We start from the raw sequence: 17604 nt of genomic DNA, 5'->3' as shown, positions 1-17604 counted from the left end.
GTTCTGAGCAAGAACACTGTGACTGTAGAACTTCATTCATCCATTTTTCTCTCTCTTCTTGACAATAATGGGCTTCCATACTTTGTTCACTTACACCAATCATAACAATAGGAGGGGGCGGGGCCACGTCAGGTTAGGTTGTCACTCTTATTGGGTAAATAACAAACCACCCACTTATTTTGTAGCCTACCGTTGGGGAGTCACGAGAAGTTTGACTTAAAATGACACTGAGGTGAGTGGAGATGACACAGGTGTAGCTACCTCATGAAAACGTCTTCGCAGGGAAGAATTATAAAGAGACGCGTGTGAGGTTCTTGGCCGCCTACTTTGTTAGCCCACCTGCACTCGGGGTGGCTCGGCTTGTGGAGGAATCGCTGTGGCTGCTAGCGAAGCACGTTAGCCGCTAATTCCCGCAGCTAGTGAGCTAGCTAACTAACGTTAGCCGCTTCGCCCGAGTGAAGTGACCAAGTCGCGGTGTGTGAAGATAACGGCGTCGAGGCTAATTTTGGAAGGCTGGATATATTCCCGGGAGGGATCCGTTGCCGGCGGAGGAGGTGTTCTCAACACCGGTGACAACTGCATTGTTGTGCCGCTCCCCTGCCCTCTTCTCATTGTTGGCGGAGCGTCCTGACTGCACACCGCTGAGTCTATGCTAGCAACGGCTGCAGCCAGCTACAGTAATGTGCCACATTAGCTAACGAACATATCATAGTTTTTTTTTTTTTTGGCCATTCGTGAGTGGATACTGTCACCGGTGCTATCTTTTGGAAACCGACGTGGTTGTATCATACGACCGTGACGCCCGTATATTAACTGTACTTTAATGTCGTATCACCCGACAGCTAATAGTCCCTCCAGAAGAACCAGACGCGGAGCATGCAGGAGAAGAAAAGACTACAGATAAGTAGATAGGGACGTCGGACACAACCGAGTTAAATTGGACTGTGTGGTTAGTATAGGAACAAAATAGGGGTTGCATTTGGTGGCCGGACTGAAAGAGAAAGTAAAGGATGAAGAAGTTTTCCAGAATGCCAAAGTCCGAGAGCGGTGGGCTCGGAGGGGCGTCCGGCTCCAGCTCCGGAGTCAGCAGCTACTTCGGGAAAGTGTTTGCCGTCGGCCGCTATCAAGTCACCGTGGATGAGCTTATTGCAGAGGGTATGTACAGTAAAAGATTTGCATTACAGTGTTTGTGCAGTAAACATGTTTTCATATTAAGCACCACAATATGTTCTGGGACACACCCGTCATCTTCTGTTTGGAGAGAATAACTCGCACAGACACAGCAGTGATGCAACTCCTCCAGCTTTGTTCCTTTTATGGGTTGGTAACTGGTTTGCGCTCCACAGTTAAAGCTCTGTTTCCCCCCCACTAAACATCTGCACATCTGCTTATTTCCCCCTAGAAATTACATGCAGAGTTATTGAAATAGGTCGCTCTCCTCTTCCAGGCTATGAGAACGCTTTGGTATTTAAAGTTTGGCACCAGGGATTTAGTCCATAGCTGGATTTAAAGAGTAACTTTTTCACATACAGCTGTAGTTTACATCCTGCTTCAGCTTCTCTATTGGGGGGTTGGCCCCCAGGGTAACAACAGTTCAAGCCTCCTGTGTCAACATACAGCATGTAAATATCCTGCCATTAAAAAAAACACTTAAACATGTTCACGCAAGTTCTTCTGCAGTTTGCTTTTGTCCCATGAGGACTTTTTTAATGGAAATATGAAACGGTTTACTCTCTTTGCAGCTGTTAAAATGAACACACTAAGTTCTCCATAGACTGGCTGAGAGACACTACAGTTTTGTGTCAACCTAAACTCATCTGATTAGATTGCATACCATTTTAAAACAAGTAACAACAGTGCTTGCTGGATAAACACATAAAGGCTGTCTTATGCAATGGCTGTGCCTACCCAGTACAGCTCTTGAGGATGTCGACAGGCTTCTTGGAAACTTTAGACATTTCCTTAATGGCACAAAACCCTGTGTTCAAATCTGTTAAAGTGAGACTCTCCTCTATGTACAGTCATGGCAGGCAGAGAATGAGGAAGTGTGGAAACAAACAAAAACAAAAAAAAGGTTTCTCAAAACGGCTGATCTTTCACAAATGGTTTAGTGCTTATCAGTGTATTAATTAAAAACATCCTTTGATTCATAGAGCTGCCCCAGCTTAGCCAATTAGATGGCTAATTGCTCATGAGGGTCTTCACAGGAAAGTCATATTGTTATGCTCTTTATTGCAGAATAAGGTGATACTAATGAGACATTACTGGAAAAGGCTAGTCAAAATAATAACAACCAAATCAATATTCACAAATGTATTACAATAAATTAGACGTTTTAGTTACCGTGTCTCCTCGAGTAACTCAACACTATAAACATGCTGTGGAGTAAAACTGCAAACCTGATCTCACTGGCCCAAAAAACATGATAAACACACACACACACACACACACACACACACACACACACACCTTCCTGCAAGCAGTCATGAGTCTGTGTCATCATACAATCATGTGAAGTGGCTGTGACTGGTTTTGCTAGAGCACACGGTTACATTGTGACCTTTGCTCATTATTCTTTTCCAAGGCAAGAGCCGGGTGTCTGTGCATGTCTGGGCTGCACAGTTAATCATATAATTGTATATTTCATTTGACTTACAGTGTCTGCTGCATTTAGAAATTGACAACACGTTGAAGTCAGACACCAAAAGCAAAATGTTGCTCCTCATTGGGTAGGAGTTAAAGTGCTAGCTGTAAATTCTGCTCCAGTAAATAGCTATTTGGAAACTTATTCAGAGTGAAACCTAATGCTTATCAGAAGCAAAAACATGTGATGTGATATTTACAGCATCAAAAGGCAGAAAGGGTAGAATCCTGGTCTAAGTAAGAAATTTAAAAAAGTGCATTAAGTTGAACCAAATTTAGTCTTTTCTTCAGTGATTCAGTATAGAAATAAGTTACCCATTTTATTTTATGGGTGGACAGCATATGCACTCAACTGGATATGATTTTTCAATTGAAACTAAAATTCACTGTCATTAAAAATACTCCAGAAAAAGCTACTCTGACAGTAACCATAGTAAATCAATGAATTGCTTCCACTGCTTCACTTGCAATTCATGATGTAAATACACACTTGCACAGCTTGAGGATGCTTTAGTATACAGGGAGCTGAGAACTTTACTTTTTCTGTCAGTGGTGGGTCCCATCATGTGCTGCCCATTCAGCAATAGGACCTCTAACCACCAACTGCTGCTAATTCTTCATTGAGGTTTGGGGGTTTGTGCCCGGAACCACTTGGCAGGTAACCAGCCATCATATGGAAGTCCTGTTCTATTTAAAGACCTACTATGCTAGAAAACTGGCGTGTAAAGGTTCATTTGGGGATTTACCTGCCATTGTGGCCCAGAAAACACCAGGCGTGATTACAAGATTGTATTTAAAATTTCAAGTGTTATTCATTTAGTGCAATCTATTATTTATTTTTGTCCAGATGAGAACAATGACATTTAAACTCTGATGCACAGTCAATGACTTCATTAATATACCTGAGGACGCACATTGCAGATTGTTAGCAAAATCTGAACCAACTGCAGAAGTCTGCCATAGCGTGAGGTTTTGTGTGTAAAGGGAAACCGGGGCTGTCATGGTAGCAGTTCTTCCTCGTCAAAAAGTTTTGCGTGCTAAAATCGGACAAGGCACAGCCTCAGTTTAGACTGATGCTCATATTGATCTATTTCTTCCTGTCTTCTTGATCATACCAGATAAGGCAAATTGTGTCATTTAGTATCCTCTCCATCTTTTCACAAAGGACATCTAGGGAGGTTCATCAGTGTGCACAATCAGGCCTGCTGCTGGACAGTGTGTGGCACTGGGTCACTTATGACTGATGCTTAACTGTTATCTGGCAGCTGTGCCAGTTTAATGAAAAGCATGAGATTCACTCAGAGCCAAACACACAACTATAGTTTTCTGTAGAAGAGAAACTGATGAAAACATGTTTAAATGATCAGGTTTTGAACAAAGATACCATCTTGCCCAAATACGTTCAAAATGAAACTTTTGTCAAGCTCGAAAGTTCTCTTGACGCCATGTGGTTGGCAATTTTCTTTCCAGTGACATATCTGCAAAGCTAGACAGTTCCTACATTGAGTAGGAACATAGTCATTTCCCTCCACTCTCCCTTAGCCTCTGTGGTTTCTCTTGAGCTCTATCTGCTGCTGTCTCCAAGAGGAACACAGAAATGACATGTAGGAACAGGATGCATCTGTGAGCATGTCACCCTTTTCTCCTCTAACTCTTATCGTTTGGGGTTCCACGTCAGGGCCTGTAAGTTTGGGAAATGTGTGGAAATGAGTTATGGGTTTGGTTGTTGAGCAGAAAGCCTGACAAAGTTTGGGGCCATCAAAATAGATGCTTACTAACTGTTGTTGTTTTGAAATATGGTTTTAAGTTTTAGAAATGTATAGTACATTCTTTTTCACAGACCTCACCCCTTTTCACTTGCACTCAGTTGCCGGTTTATTAGGTACACCATACTATAACTAATGCAGTCTCATACAACAGTCCTGCAATAAATCATTATGAAGGTTATAATATGTTTTTGTTGAACGTGTTTTGGAGAGGTACTGAGTCAACTTTATGATCAATTTGGAGGATGTAGTTTGCACTGCTGTTTAACTGCATTGCCTTTAGGAAGAGAGGTGTTTCTGTTATCTAGCCTACCCACATTGATATAAATGGGGTGGACAACAATTGTCAGAATAACTCAGTATAATTAAACAACACCCCAAACTGCAGCCTCCAAAATGACCTGTTAAATCAACACCTCTCTTTAACAGATTCAACAGAAACTGAAAAATATAACCTTTATAAATGTAGGATTTATTGCATGACTGTTGTATTTGACCACATGAGTTATAGCTAGGTGTACTAATGACTTGATAACTGAGTGTTCATGTTGGTTGACTGACCCTTAATTTGATCAGTTCCACTTCCTTTATTCCAGAAAAAGCAGCCAGTTTTTCTGGTAAATACATCTCTGTTGGTTTTATTTATGATGCTTGAAGTCACGGTTTGTAAAAAGGCAGACAAACTGTTCTGCACCTGCAGTCGGAATATTTAATCAAGCTATTTGCTGAAACAGCCCGTAAGCAAGTTAACAGATAACTGCCTCTGGAACATGTCTTGTTGTCAGCTTAACTTGCATAATAGCCATTATATCACTGTTATTTATTCACCAGACCATGGCCACGTTACATTACCGCTGTACCTGCCTACCCACTGTAGGTACAAAGCAAACAGTTTGCATGTGTTAGTAAATTCATGTTACAATGTCCAGGGCCTCTTTCTAATTAACAGGAAGACCTTGGCTCAGTGGTTTCACTTCCTGTGTTTGAGGTTTTAGAAGCAAGGTTATAATTCATCACTGCCTCCTCTAATTTGGGTCAAATCCATCTTCTAAGCATCAGAGTTCTGCAGACGTTGTGCTTCGTAGTGGTTCCTGGTGTCTGTTCATGCGTCATTGTAACCTTCTTCATAGAAAGCTTGACTCCCAACTGACTGGTCCTCTGAGTATTCTCTCTGCATTTTAAGTGACACACGCCTGTCACAAAACACAAAACTTTTTCTCTGAACATGCTGACTTTGCTTGCTGTCAGCAGAATCTTGAACCGTTTACACTGGGGTTTATAAGGGCGCTCTGTGAGTGTAACATGTTTGGCCTTGGTTGCAGGAACTCCCTGGCCATGACAGGCCACAGATCATGTAAACACGAGAAACGCAAACACTGTTTCCATGCAAATAGCTGCTAAGTTCACAGTAAACATGAAGCTCTTTCACCTTGTCCTTTTGTCACTTGTGATCTGGACACACGCCATGCATTCAACCAAACAAGTTTTTGGCATACAATAAAATGTATTGATGCAAGTGCAGTACCGCTTGAAACAAGTACATTTGATAAGGTCTTTGTTGTGGATTTCTTTTGTGGTGTTTGCTTTGTTATAGAGATTACAATAAATGAAAGCTAAAACAAAATGTTAAGTAAATATACTGTAGATATCTGCAGACAGTGGTGCAAAAAGTGGGTATGCGCTATATGCGGCGCAGCACCATGTGGGGCGCCAAAGCGATGGTTTAAAAAAATAAAATAAATAAAAGTCAATTTTTTTTGGGTATTTTCTATATGTGGCTGCTGTTGGTTTCTAAATCATTTCCGCATTTTCTCAATGTTATTATATAACATTTTAGAGGACTAACAGGATAGAGTAGACGCCCTGTCTCATAAGATTCCATCATAGAATGTTGACCTAGAAGAGGGGGGGAGCGGGTGGGCACCGTGAGTGCAGAGCAAGCAGGTACGAGTAGTGAAGTAGAGTAGTATGGAAAAAGAACAAAGCAAAACAGCTGTTGGGGCGAAAAATAGAAAAAGAGGGAAAAGGAGATGACATGTTAAGGGATGTGACAGTAGTTAAATAAGTGAATGGTGAAAGGCAACAGGTAGGATTTAAAGTGCGACGTCTGTGCTTGGAGGCTTGCAAATATTCATGTTAACAGACTAGCTAGCGTTTGCTAACACTGGGAATGTAGCAGCCAAATGGGGGTTTACAGCTAGCTTAGAATCTGCAAAAACGAGGTTGCTGAGCTGAAAACTGGTAAATATAAGGTAGCATGTACAATAAATGACAAGAATCTGGAAAACATAACTAATGCAGTTTACCATGGAGTCATGCATAGATTTGCTACCAAACTTGGAGGCTTGCAAATATTCATGTTAACAGACTGACTAGTGTTTGCTAACTTAATGCAAACCAATGTTGCTGATAGCTACATTTCGATTTTGGTTAAACCCTATGGTACCAATCCCATGCATGACATATCTCAATTGTATTAAGGTAAAATAACTGGTAAATATAAGGTAGCATGCACAATAAATGACAAGAAGGGGAAAAAAAATATGAAGAAAAAAAATACAAAATGTGAATGTAATTTCGACTGCAGCACAACCTTACTGCATAATAATTGTCTTATCAGATGCCATCACTAGGCTGATTTAAGAATTGAATTGAGGCTGCTATATTTAACAGTGAGTTCATTTCATTCAAGTGTGAGGATGGTGGATCAGGAAAGGCAGGGGAAGGCAACAGGTAGGTCTAACATTAGGTGAAAGTGTAGGGGGAGCCACTTGATACCAACACATTCATTTCTTAATATTAATATGGAAAAAAATCATTGTTGCTGCATACCCCTCTGACACTGGGTAGTTGCGCCCCTGTCTGCAGATATTATCTTTTGGGTCTGACACAGTTTAGATAAAATGACAAGCGCTCGGCGATGTTGGAGGGCCCTCTTTAACTTTGCCCTGGTTCAGACTAATAAACAGCATTGCAAACTAGGTTCATCTTTTATGATCGACAGTTTTGTCCTTTCAAATGTGTCTAAAAATTAACACAGCCTAACATATTTGATGGATTGCCATGACATTTTGTACAGACATTCATGGTCCCCAAAGGATAGATTTGAGTGCCGCCATGAGGTTGACATTTGTAGTTGTGGTTTAAATGTCTCAACAACTATGGGATGGATTGCCATGCGATGTGCTGCCCCCTCAAGATAAATTGTAATAACTTTGGTGATCCCCTGACGTTTTGTTTAGCGCAGTCATCATGTCAAAATTACCTTTTTCACTTATGACCATATACCTGGAAACTAATGACATTCCAATCATCAGCAGCTGTAATTTGTGTTTTGTGCTAAATAGTAAATGTTAACATGCTAACATAATAAACTAAGATTGTGAACCAGGTAAACATTATACCTGCTTAGCATCAGCATGTTGGCATTGCCATTTTGAGCACCTTAGCATGCTGACCTAGCGTCTAGTTCAAAGCACATACAACCTTACAGAGCTGCTAGCATGGCTGTAGACTTTTAGTCTTGTTTAATGATACTTTGCTTGGACAGCTGAGCTTTGTGAAACAATAACACAATATCATCATGATACAATTCCACTTTAAAGTAGATACTTGGAACGATGAGTATTTGACTAGCACTTAGCCCTGAGTTGGAAAGGTCTTTTGCTAACCCCAAAATGCTTTAGACTTGCCAACAGTTACATACACAAATAACCCAGTAATTTCATTGAAACAAGTGCAGGTCTAATTGCTTCCCTAGTCACTGCCATCAACCATTGCAGTGCAGGTCAGGTCTTTACTTTTGATGATGTTGAATGACCTCTTTTATCTGCCCTCTCTGCCAGGGGAGGGGGTGAGAATGCATCCCATCTACATTATTAGCATACTGTACTGGTGATGAATAGGCACATTGTGCCCCTTTGTTGTCTTATTCTAGCACCGTAGAAAGAATGCTGGTACGACGCAGCACTTGGTCCCGTGATTGGCATCGCTGCCTTTGTGCTTGCTCATTGAGGCCTTCTGTATCTGCCTCTCTGCGCGGCAGCCCATCCTCGCTTTTGTGAAACTGCAAATTAATTATTTTCTCCCAATTCATCATGGCCCGATGTGAGGAGGGCGTCGTGCCAAATGTGGGAGTGAATCCGGGTCACAGGGAGACTGCCAAACAGAAGGACATTGATGTGGAAGTCCAGTACAATATTTCACTTCAGTTTACTTTCAGTGACAGCTTTATGTCTTTGATCAGTGTGGATTTCTCAGCACTATTTGAGACCCATATGTATCATTAGGATTACATTTAGTGGATTTAAACTGTTAATGCAGCATGATTCAATTCAAATGCAGCAGTGCACTGGGATGTGTCTTTTATTAAAAAAAAATTTGGTTGTACTGACATTGCATAAGGACAACTTTTATAAATGTGCTTGCAGCTCTTTGAACTTGAGGTTTGTCTGAGAATAATGATGGGTGTACTTCAGAATTGTATGCATTGTAAATTCACTAATCCTGGCATTGTAACTCCCTTACTATGATAAACAAAGGACTGTAGAATTCTGAGTCTGAGTAACCGAGTGGAAAGTTTCTACCAGTCCAATGTTTTATTTTCTTGTGGACAGCAAATTATTTTCTGGTCTGCCAGTTTCTTCAGAACTTAGTTGTCACTCGGTCAGAGGTTGTCATCTACAAACCCCAATTCCAATTAAGTTGGGACATTGTGTAAAACGTAAATGAAAACAGAATACAATGATTTGCAAATCCTTTTCAACCTATATTCAATTGAATACACTACAATGACAAGATATTTAATGTTTAACTGATAAACTTTTTTTTTTGTTTTTTTTACAAATATTCACTCATTTTGAATTTGATGAACAGACAAGTTTGTTCCTAGTCAAGGTCCGTTTTTCTAGAGAGACTAAGTACAGGTTGTACAGATCGTAGGTCATCACACTTCATAGGACCATTTTGTGAGTTCACTTTACTCCAGCATGAGTCATGACTGCACTCAATTTGATGACAAGTCAAAAGTGATTGAATGATTGCGTCACCCTTGATGACCGTGGCCACTGAAAACAAGTTGGTGTTGATCAGTTTGTTAGTGTAACACATTTCTTTCTGGGTGAAATGTCAAATCAGAGCAACAAAAAAGTTAGTTCAATTGATGTTTGTTCAATTTCAGTTTTTACATATGACATGCATTCATTCAGTATCCTACAAACATGGATATAGTCATCATCAAATGGTGTTCTGCAAGACTTGATTCATTCTTGTCAGTTAACAAGCCACACCTGGTGTGCATCTAACAGCGCAGGCGTGACTCAATGTTTAAATCTACACGTATAAGGCATAAAACTGCTGCTGTCTCTACAGCCTGAAAGTATACTGGCTGTTGGAGGTGTTGCTGTACCTACGCTCTAGGTACCTGTGGTGAGTAATTTATAGTGCTTAAAAGTCTCTACTTGTTGGCCTTTTCTCACCACAACAGCAACACTGGAGAGACTTTTTTGTTGTTGTTGCAGTGTTCACATATTGTCATGTTTACTTTTAGTGAAATAGCTGAACAATAGGGGTGGAATGGTACATGTAGTCGTATTGAACTGAAACGGTACGGGCGTCTCGGTTCAGTACATGAATTTACACGGAGAATAAACGGTATAAAAATAATGAACTTGCGTGCAAATGAATTAATGTAATGTGGAACTCCTGTTACATACGCGTTTCTTAGGGACACCTAATCTGTAGCCCCGCCTTAGCTCTGAAGCTCCCAAGCTCCGCCTACATGTCGAGTCTGTCCAGTGAGTCCACACGAAGCAAACTAGTCCCTTCCATATACAACCAAACACGGATGTACTGTAGCTGTATCCCTTCTTGCCTCGACCACAAATGGCTTCCAGGCCAATTTGCTTCGCTGTTTGCTCCGCTGTTGGCACCGCTTTTGGCTCCGCCGTTAGCTGTTAGCTCCGCCGTTAGCGTCTCTGTTTGCTGCTAGCTCCGCTGTTAGCGTGTGAAGCTAACGCCACAATTTGCCAACTGCTCTGTGTAACCGAAGCTGCTCATTTAACACCCCTGCTCTGTGCATTCACATATGAGAGCAGCGCTTGTCTCCCATATCACACTACTAACTGATTGTCTTATTTTGTTTACAAGTTCCAGATGGAGTCTGGAGATGATGTGGGGTAGCATACTTATTGTTTACTGTTTACATCTTACTTTATACGCTTCAGGCTGTTGCAGCTAGCTCAGGGGAGAGACTGGATGACACTAGGTGGTATAGCCTGAGACATGCACAATAAAAAAAAATTTCCTTCTGCATTTTTGTTATGCTTTTCCCTCCATTGTACCGAACCGTGATGTCTGAACCGAGGTATGAACCGAACCGTGACTTCAGTGTACCGTTCCACCCCTACTGAACAATTAATCATTTTTATGTTGAAATTGCGATTTGAAAAACTGCTAGAAGAAGGCTGCCGGCCCCCGGGGCAGCATGGTTAACTGGAGAGTCCGGTACAGCCTGACTGTGGACGGTAAAGCGTGATTTATGGTTCTGCGGAGGCTTGACGCAGAGCTTTCGCCGTAGCCTACATAATTGGCCTGAAGTTTATACTTGGTGTGTGCGTGGATCTCTTTAGGAAAATAGCAGGGCCGGTGTGTGTGCGTGGCGAGTGTGTGGTAGAGCGACTCTAGAGGCATAGTGAGAGAAACAAAGTGTCTCCCCTTTGCTTTCTGACCACGGTGGGAAATCTGTAGCAGGAAAAGGTAACCCTCTCCTTGATTTCATGTTGTTCATGGAAAAGGAGAACCAGGAAATGAGTAGGGGGAAATGCAACGCTACCAAGCCACGGCCGAGCGATGTGTGTCGCCACGACATGTAGTTACGTTTTTCGAGAGGTGCACGTCAGGCTACGGCGGCGGTGTAGGGTGCCTCCACGTGTATAGCCACGGCATAGATTTAACACCGAAGCATAAATCACCCTTAACTGAGATCCCATTAGTGCTAGCTTCACAGCGGAGCGTTCATAGCCGCATGTGTAAAATATAGGCCTAGCAGCTATGGGTTGGAGCGAGGCTGACTGTTGAAAATCAGACTTTTTGGTGCTCGTGATTTTCCTTTTGGCGCTGGCTAAAAACCTCTTTGGGGGGTGCCAAAATGTTCTCTATGCAGGAAGAAAACCCTGCTAACAAGCTGTAAATAAACTAAAACTGCTCTCACTTGAGAAACGCATATGGGGAAGCGCAAAGTGGCCCAAGCAGATTAATCAGTTTTTGTTGATGTTTGCGTAGCTTCTTTGTTTAACTTTAGCTTAATGTAAACTATGGGCCCTTGCAATCTCTACTACTTACCTACACAGCTACTAAAGACCCGTTGTTTAATCTGTACTGACCACATTGGGCAAAATTGTAATCATTTTATAGTCTGACCTTTACTGACACCCACCTATCCTGGCATTTATTTAGCGGGATTGCAGTCTCTCTATTGACAAAATGACAATTGTTTTTCCTCGCAGTCTGACAGTATCCTTAAATATGCCCCAACAGTTTTCATGTTACTGTGATGAGACAAAGGGAACTTTTCTCAAAGGGGATAAAAACAGCAGATACTATTGGCTTTATTCCCTTTTTAGCCGTTTTTGACTATTAGATTGTTTAATTCAGATCACAGCTAGGACATTTATATGGTCTAAAGTAATGAACATAAACCTGCATACGTTTATGAACATGGACATATAGTTTTCTTGTCAGAAAATGCATTGCATCTTGGAAAGGTACCTCAAAGACATCATCGGATAATCTAACACATTTAGAGAGCAACCTCCTCTTTTCTTTTTTGGACGTCAGGATGGTGTTGAACTTGGACTCACAACTGACGTTGTTGTTTACCCTAATGTATCTTTTTATATTCTGCATCATCTCTCGTCACCATCGTCTCTCTTCCCAATTTCAAGCCTCCAAAGCACAGCCACTTGTGTCTGTCGGTTCAGTTGTAAACAATGTTGAGGAAAGATGTATGTGAGCTGACTGCCAGAACCTTCAAGCTCACAAAGGCCAGGATGACAAAAACATGTACACTCATTGCTGCACCTCCTCATATTACCTTTTATGGACTTGCTGTTCAGAAAGACTTCTTCACACACTTGCATCTGCCTTTTAAAAGAGCTTTGCATCTTTCACCTGGGTCTGGGTAGAAATTAGATTAATTGCAGTCAAGGCTCCTGTACTTTACACAAAGACCATAGTGGAAGAATGAAAACTGAATGAGGGAGACATGTAGTCCAGCTTGACAGTTTTGTGACTCGTACGACAAAGAGTCTGCAGTGGTGTTTGCAGTTCTCCCTTGCCAGGCAGGAGTTACTGTGCACACCACATTAAGGTGCGTGTTATGTGGAGGTAGGAGAGTTAGATGTGTGGTGGTTACAATGCAGACAGGACATTACTCAAACTTCCTCCTTTGGCTTTTTTCTCTGTTTGAAAACCTTCACTGTGACTGATGCTTTGCTGTTTGATTTTATTGTGGCTCTTCCCAATGTCCTCCATCAGACAGTATTGTTTGTAGTTTTGACCCATTTTTATTCTTTGGCCATTTTGGCCAACATTTCAGTGTATACAGAAACTAAGGCTGGGTATCAAAAATGTAGTAATGTAATGAAAGCTGGCATTAAATGTCTGGTCAGGTTTGTAATCTTGAAGACTTTTGTGTTTTGGCAGAGTTCCACCATCACCTCTAAAAGTTTAAAAATATCTGACCTGCAACAACCTTGGTTGTCTCCTTGCTATGGCCATGCATATTTGACTTGGCAGGAAGAGGAAACTAAGGATTTGTAGGTTAGCGCTGGTAAAGGGATAAGAAACACGTGTGACATAAGTGCAGTGTTATCTTTGTTTAATACAAAAACATTGGACAATAATGAACTTGCTATACATTCAGAATCAGAATTTTCCCATTTTCTGAGAGCAGGATCTACCTAAAAATCAATGCAGGATTTCTACCTTGAAAGGTCTGAAAAAGATGACATGCTGGTGTGGTGTTCAGTCAGGAAAAAGCTCAAAGTGCAGAATCTCTCAACTGCATGCTAAAAGCAAGTGAATGCCTATTTTTAGGCTGATAACCTATGCCACTGATGCTTCTTGTGAATGTTGCTACAGTGTAACTTTTATGGACTCGATTAGCAGTGTTTTTAACACATAGTCGTTAACCTAAAGTGGCTTACAAGGGCTTTATGAGTGCAAACTGATGTCTGTCGGTGTCTGAAGAATGTGAAAGATCTCAGTGTGGATGGTCTGCGATGGATTTCTAGAATGAAACGGACAGACATTTTATTTTATTTTTTTTCTCTTACATTTTGAAACGTATGTTTACCTTTGGCTCTGCAGGCTTGTTGTAACACCAGTTTCACAGTTACCGTGTGGCGTGTTTGTTCATTACAGTAACAAAAGTCCATCCTGCATTAGTCTGTATGATACCAAATCTCAAGGATTTGCTAAAGCGCTGGAGATCAAAAAGCCATTATTGGTAATTAGCGAGAGCAGCTGGCACAGCATGGCAAGACCTTGAAGCCTGTTGATGGAAATCCATTTGGTTAATTTCCATCAACCAAAATGGACTGGTTGATTATGACACTAACGGCTTAAATTCTTAGGTCAGTGTTATGTTGAATGACCAACAATGATCAGTGCATGGGTCTGATATGTTAAGCCATAAATGGTTATTATGCAGTTGTCTCTGTTAGTTGTAATCAAATTGTATTGGGAACTTAAGTTGGTCCCGGTCTTCATGTTAAATATGTTTAATGTTTCATTGTCACTGAAGCCTTAAAATAGCCTGTAACATGCTGGAAAAATAACTGGCATCTTATTTAGGAATGACATTGTTGAAGTAATTCACCCTATTCATTTGGGATCAGTGGACAGATTGACACATTTTTAGGGTTTGTGTTCCTTTTAGAGAGTTTACCCAACAATCTCTTGTGGGGAAGTTGGAGAAGAAGGCCAAGTGGAGATTTGCAGGTAAAGGAGGCATAGAAAACAGAATTGCTTCTCAAAGTACAACGCTTACTTTTCACATGATTTCTCATAATTTCAAGTAGAACAATTTCATCACTCACAAAAGAGAAAAGACATGCCAGTATTCATAACCACCTTTACTTATTTTAAACGTTATTGCAAGCTGAACTGAAGGTGAGATATCCTTCACACTTTTTGTAATGTAGTGCGGACCAGAAGCCACTTTAAGTTGTTTTAAGCTGTAAGGACTTGTAGGGGAGGTGTTGTGGCTTCATGTTAGATGATGAGGGGCTCCAGGAGAAAATACCTAAGCCTGCTCCAAAGGAAATGGCATTCTCCCCCCTTCAAAGCAGCTCTGCAGCTGAAGGAGGCACTTTGAATTGAACTACATTCTTAGTTTGTAGTTTTTTTTAACAAGCTAAGACATCACACCAACTTAAGTATAAAGTTGTGGGATGAAATGAGGGAAATCGACAGAGAGAGAGAGATGTGAACAGAAGACTGTTGGTCAGAGAATGGTCTGTTATCACAGATGACCTCATGCTTAAGAGGAAGAACATCTGTGCCTTGTGCCTACGCAGAAACTATAAACGTATCATCTCCATTTGCTGCATGTTACTAAATCCTATAATCCTCACTTGCTGAGACACTCCTCTTCCAGTTTTGTAGTTTTTTCTTTCTTTCTTGCCTATATCACTAGGCATGCTGAGTATCTGTTTCGCAAAGGCTGTTGAGATCCTCTTTCAAGCCTCTTCCACAGGCTGTAATGTGGGCTGTCTGTGACTGTCCTAGTTAGTCAGGCTTTGCAGTGATTTTAGGGTCCCTAGTGCTAGATGCAGAGCCAGGGAAAAATTCTCCAGCAATTAACACTGCTCGCCCAGTACAAGGCTGTAAGGTCAGTACCCCCATTTCTTTCTTCCTGGCCTGATGGATTCAGGGTTTTCCTCCAACTGTCACTGACAACTGACCATGTCCTCACGATGAAGTGCTTCCATCTCCTCTCCACAGTGCAGCCAGCTAACAGATGAGCGGGAGGGGAGGTACAATAACAGTCAGATGTGACTAATGGGCTTTGAGCACCAGCGTTAGACATGCCCATCAGCAGTGCTTTAATACATTGAAAGAATTCAGCTACATTTCTGTGCACAAGAAACTTCAACAGTCTGTGTAACTTAAAGGGGCTGTACTCGATATTAAAGTAAATATATAGTTAGAGTAATGGTGTCCTGAGCAGAGAATGAGGTCACCCTCCCTTTGTGTGTGTTGTAATCCGAACTTCTGTGTTTTTTATTTTGATAGCCGGTCTGGCCTTGCATGCGTGGAAGTGCATGTGTCCGTGAAAAAAACGCAGGTATTTCACGTATTGGGGAGCGGTCTGTGAGAGCTGCCTGGAGGCAACCCCATCCTGCTGTTTATTTCAGTATTTGGAGTAAAGCCCCTTTAAACTTGCACAGACATCTTTTACCAAAACCTGTGTGAGTCAAATCATTGTGTCTTAGTGAGTTAAAGATTGCAAAGAGATGTAAGGACATGAGAAGGCAGATGATTCATGAAATACAGAAAGAAAATGTGCAGATTAACTTCTAAATGAGCTACAGCCTCTTGGCTCATAGGTTTGGGGTTCAATTGCATTTTTATCAAATCTGTTGATGAAATCCTCTCAAATACCATATCTCAAATCTATTTACCTCAGCTAACCCATTACATATTTGCTCAGCTAAATTACTTTCCGCTAATTAAAGGTGCTCTAAGTGATGTTGGGTGACGTTACTTCTTGTTGACAAACAAAACAAAGACTAGCTTGCTCCTCCCTCCTCCTCATCCCGTCCCCTCCCTTCTGTGCTTCAGCGCACTAAACCTTCTTCTTATTTCTTGTATTCTAATCCAATTTATTATTTCTTGTATATTCTGTGTGTGCTGTGTGTCTCATATTTTGCTGCTGTAACACTGACATTTCCCAATTTGGGATCTATCTATAATTTTTGTTTCATTAGAGAAACAGTTCTGTGGTTACATGAGAGAGTCCCAGTCTGTTTCTCTGAGTCTATTTACACATCTCACTCAAGTCCTTTGTCTGACGTAGCATGTTATTGTTTGCATCTGTGTAGTTACTGTCGGTAAGTTACCGACAACTCTTCTGTACAGTGAGGGACCTTTTTGTGTTGTTTAGGTGTCCCTTATTTGTCCAGGAAGTTGGTATGCCGAGCACAAAGCCCCTCTAAAAGAGCCACTCAGGAGAATAATACACTCAGTAGTGCACCACTTCCGTGGCTGGCATAGTCATGTGAGGCAACAAAAGCCCCAGGGTGGTGATTTAGTGAGAATCTGATCCAGGAGCATATGGCCTCAGTCAGTCCCAGAGCAGGCCAGCAGGCAGACATGAAGCGTTTTGGTAGGATGGCCTGGACCGAGGCCTCTGTCTTCTCCTAACTTTCCAAAAGCCACCTCCCCTCGGAGGCACAACGCTGGCTGCCAGGATCTGTGAAATAGTCAGTTTCTAATGACAGACTGCTAACAGCTGGAGTCAGGGAATCACAGGAATTGGATTGTCAACAATTCAGTGTAAGAATGCGTGTATATTCTGTAAAGTCTAATGCACACTACTAGGGCTGCAACTAACTATTATTTTCATTGTGGATTAATCTGTCGATCATTTTCTAGATTAATCGATTATAAAATGTCAGAAAATTGTGAAAAAATGTTGATCAGTGTTTTTCAAAGCCCAAGATGACGTCCTCAAATGTCTTGTTAAGGCCACAACTCAAAGATATTCAGTTTACTGCCAAAGAGGAGTGAAGAAACAGAAAATATTTACATTTAAGAAACTGGAATTAGAGAATTTTTAACCGATAATAATAAATTGATTATCAAATAGTTGGCGATTAATTTAATAGTTGACAACTAATCGATTAATCTTTGCAGCTGTATACACTACATGGTTTTTGCCACTTTTGAGGGTCCAAAACAAATCTTGTTAAAAAAAAGACGATGTTGTGCACGTCCATGTAATTGCTGGTGCAGGACATAAAAGGGAATGTTCAAAGACGGTAAAGTCTGCACAACAGCTCAATGCTCTGAAAAAATACTTTGTGCAAATAAGGCATACAACTTTTCGGCCCAGAATTTGGCATTTGGCCTTCTTCAGGTGTTAAAAGGGAACTATGCAGTTTTTTGTTGTTGTATTTTTTAGCTAAAT

General features: G+C 41.2%; 1 protein-coding gene across 2 annotated transcripts in view; it reads left to right on the top strand.

The window, feature by feature from the left end:
* The first annotated feature begins 161 nt into the window (after positions 1–161).
* bmp2k (BMP2 inducible kinase) overlaps positions 162–17604 on the top strand; it is a 56903-nt gene continuing 39460 nt past the window's right edge. For both annotated transcript variants that reach the window (XM_078251450.1, XM_078251449.1), the window contains exon 1: positions 162–1155. In XM_078251450.1, coding sequence (XP_078107576.1) covers positions 1011–1155 — 145 coding nt within the window. In that variant the 5' untranslated portion in view covers positions 162–1010. The remainder of the gene's footprint in view (positions 1156–17604) is intronic.

This window comes from Sander vitreus, chromosome 5 (assembly GCF_031162955.1).
Source record: "Sander vitreus isolate 19-12246 chromosome 5, sanVit1, whole genome shotgun sequence".
Taxonomy (NCBI): domain Eukaryota; kingdom Metazoa; phylum Chordata; class Actinopteri; order Perciformes; family Percidae; genus Sander; species Sander vitreus.
The sequence above is the reverse complement of the archived record's forward strand: the minus strand, read 5'-3'. Positions and strand labels throughout refer to the sequence as shown.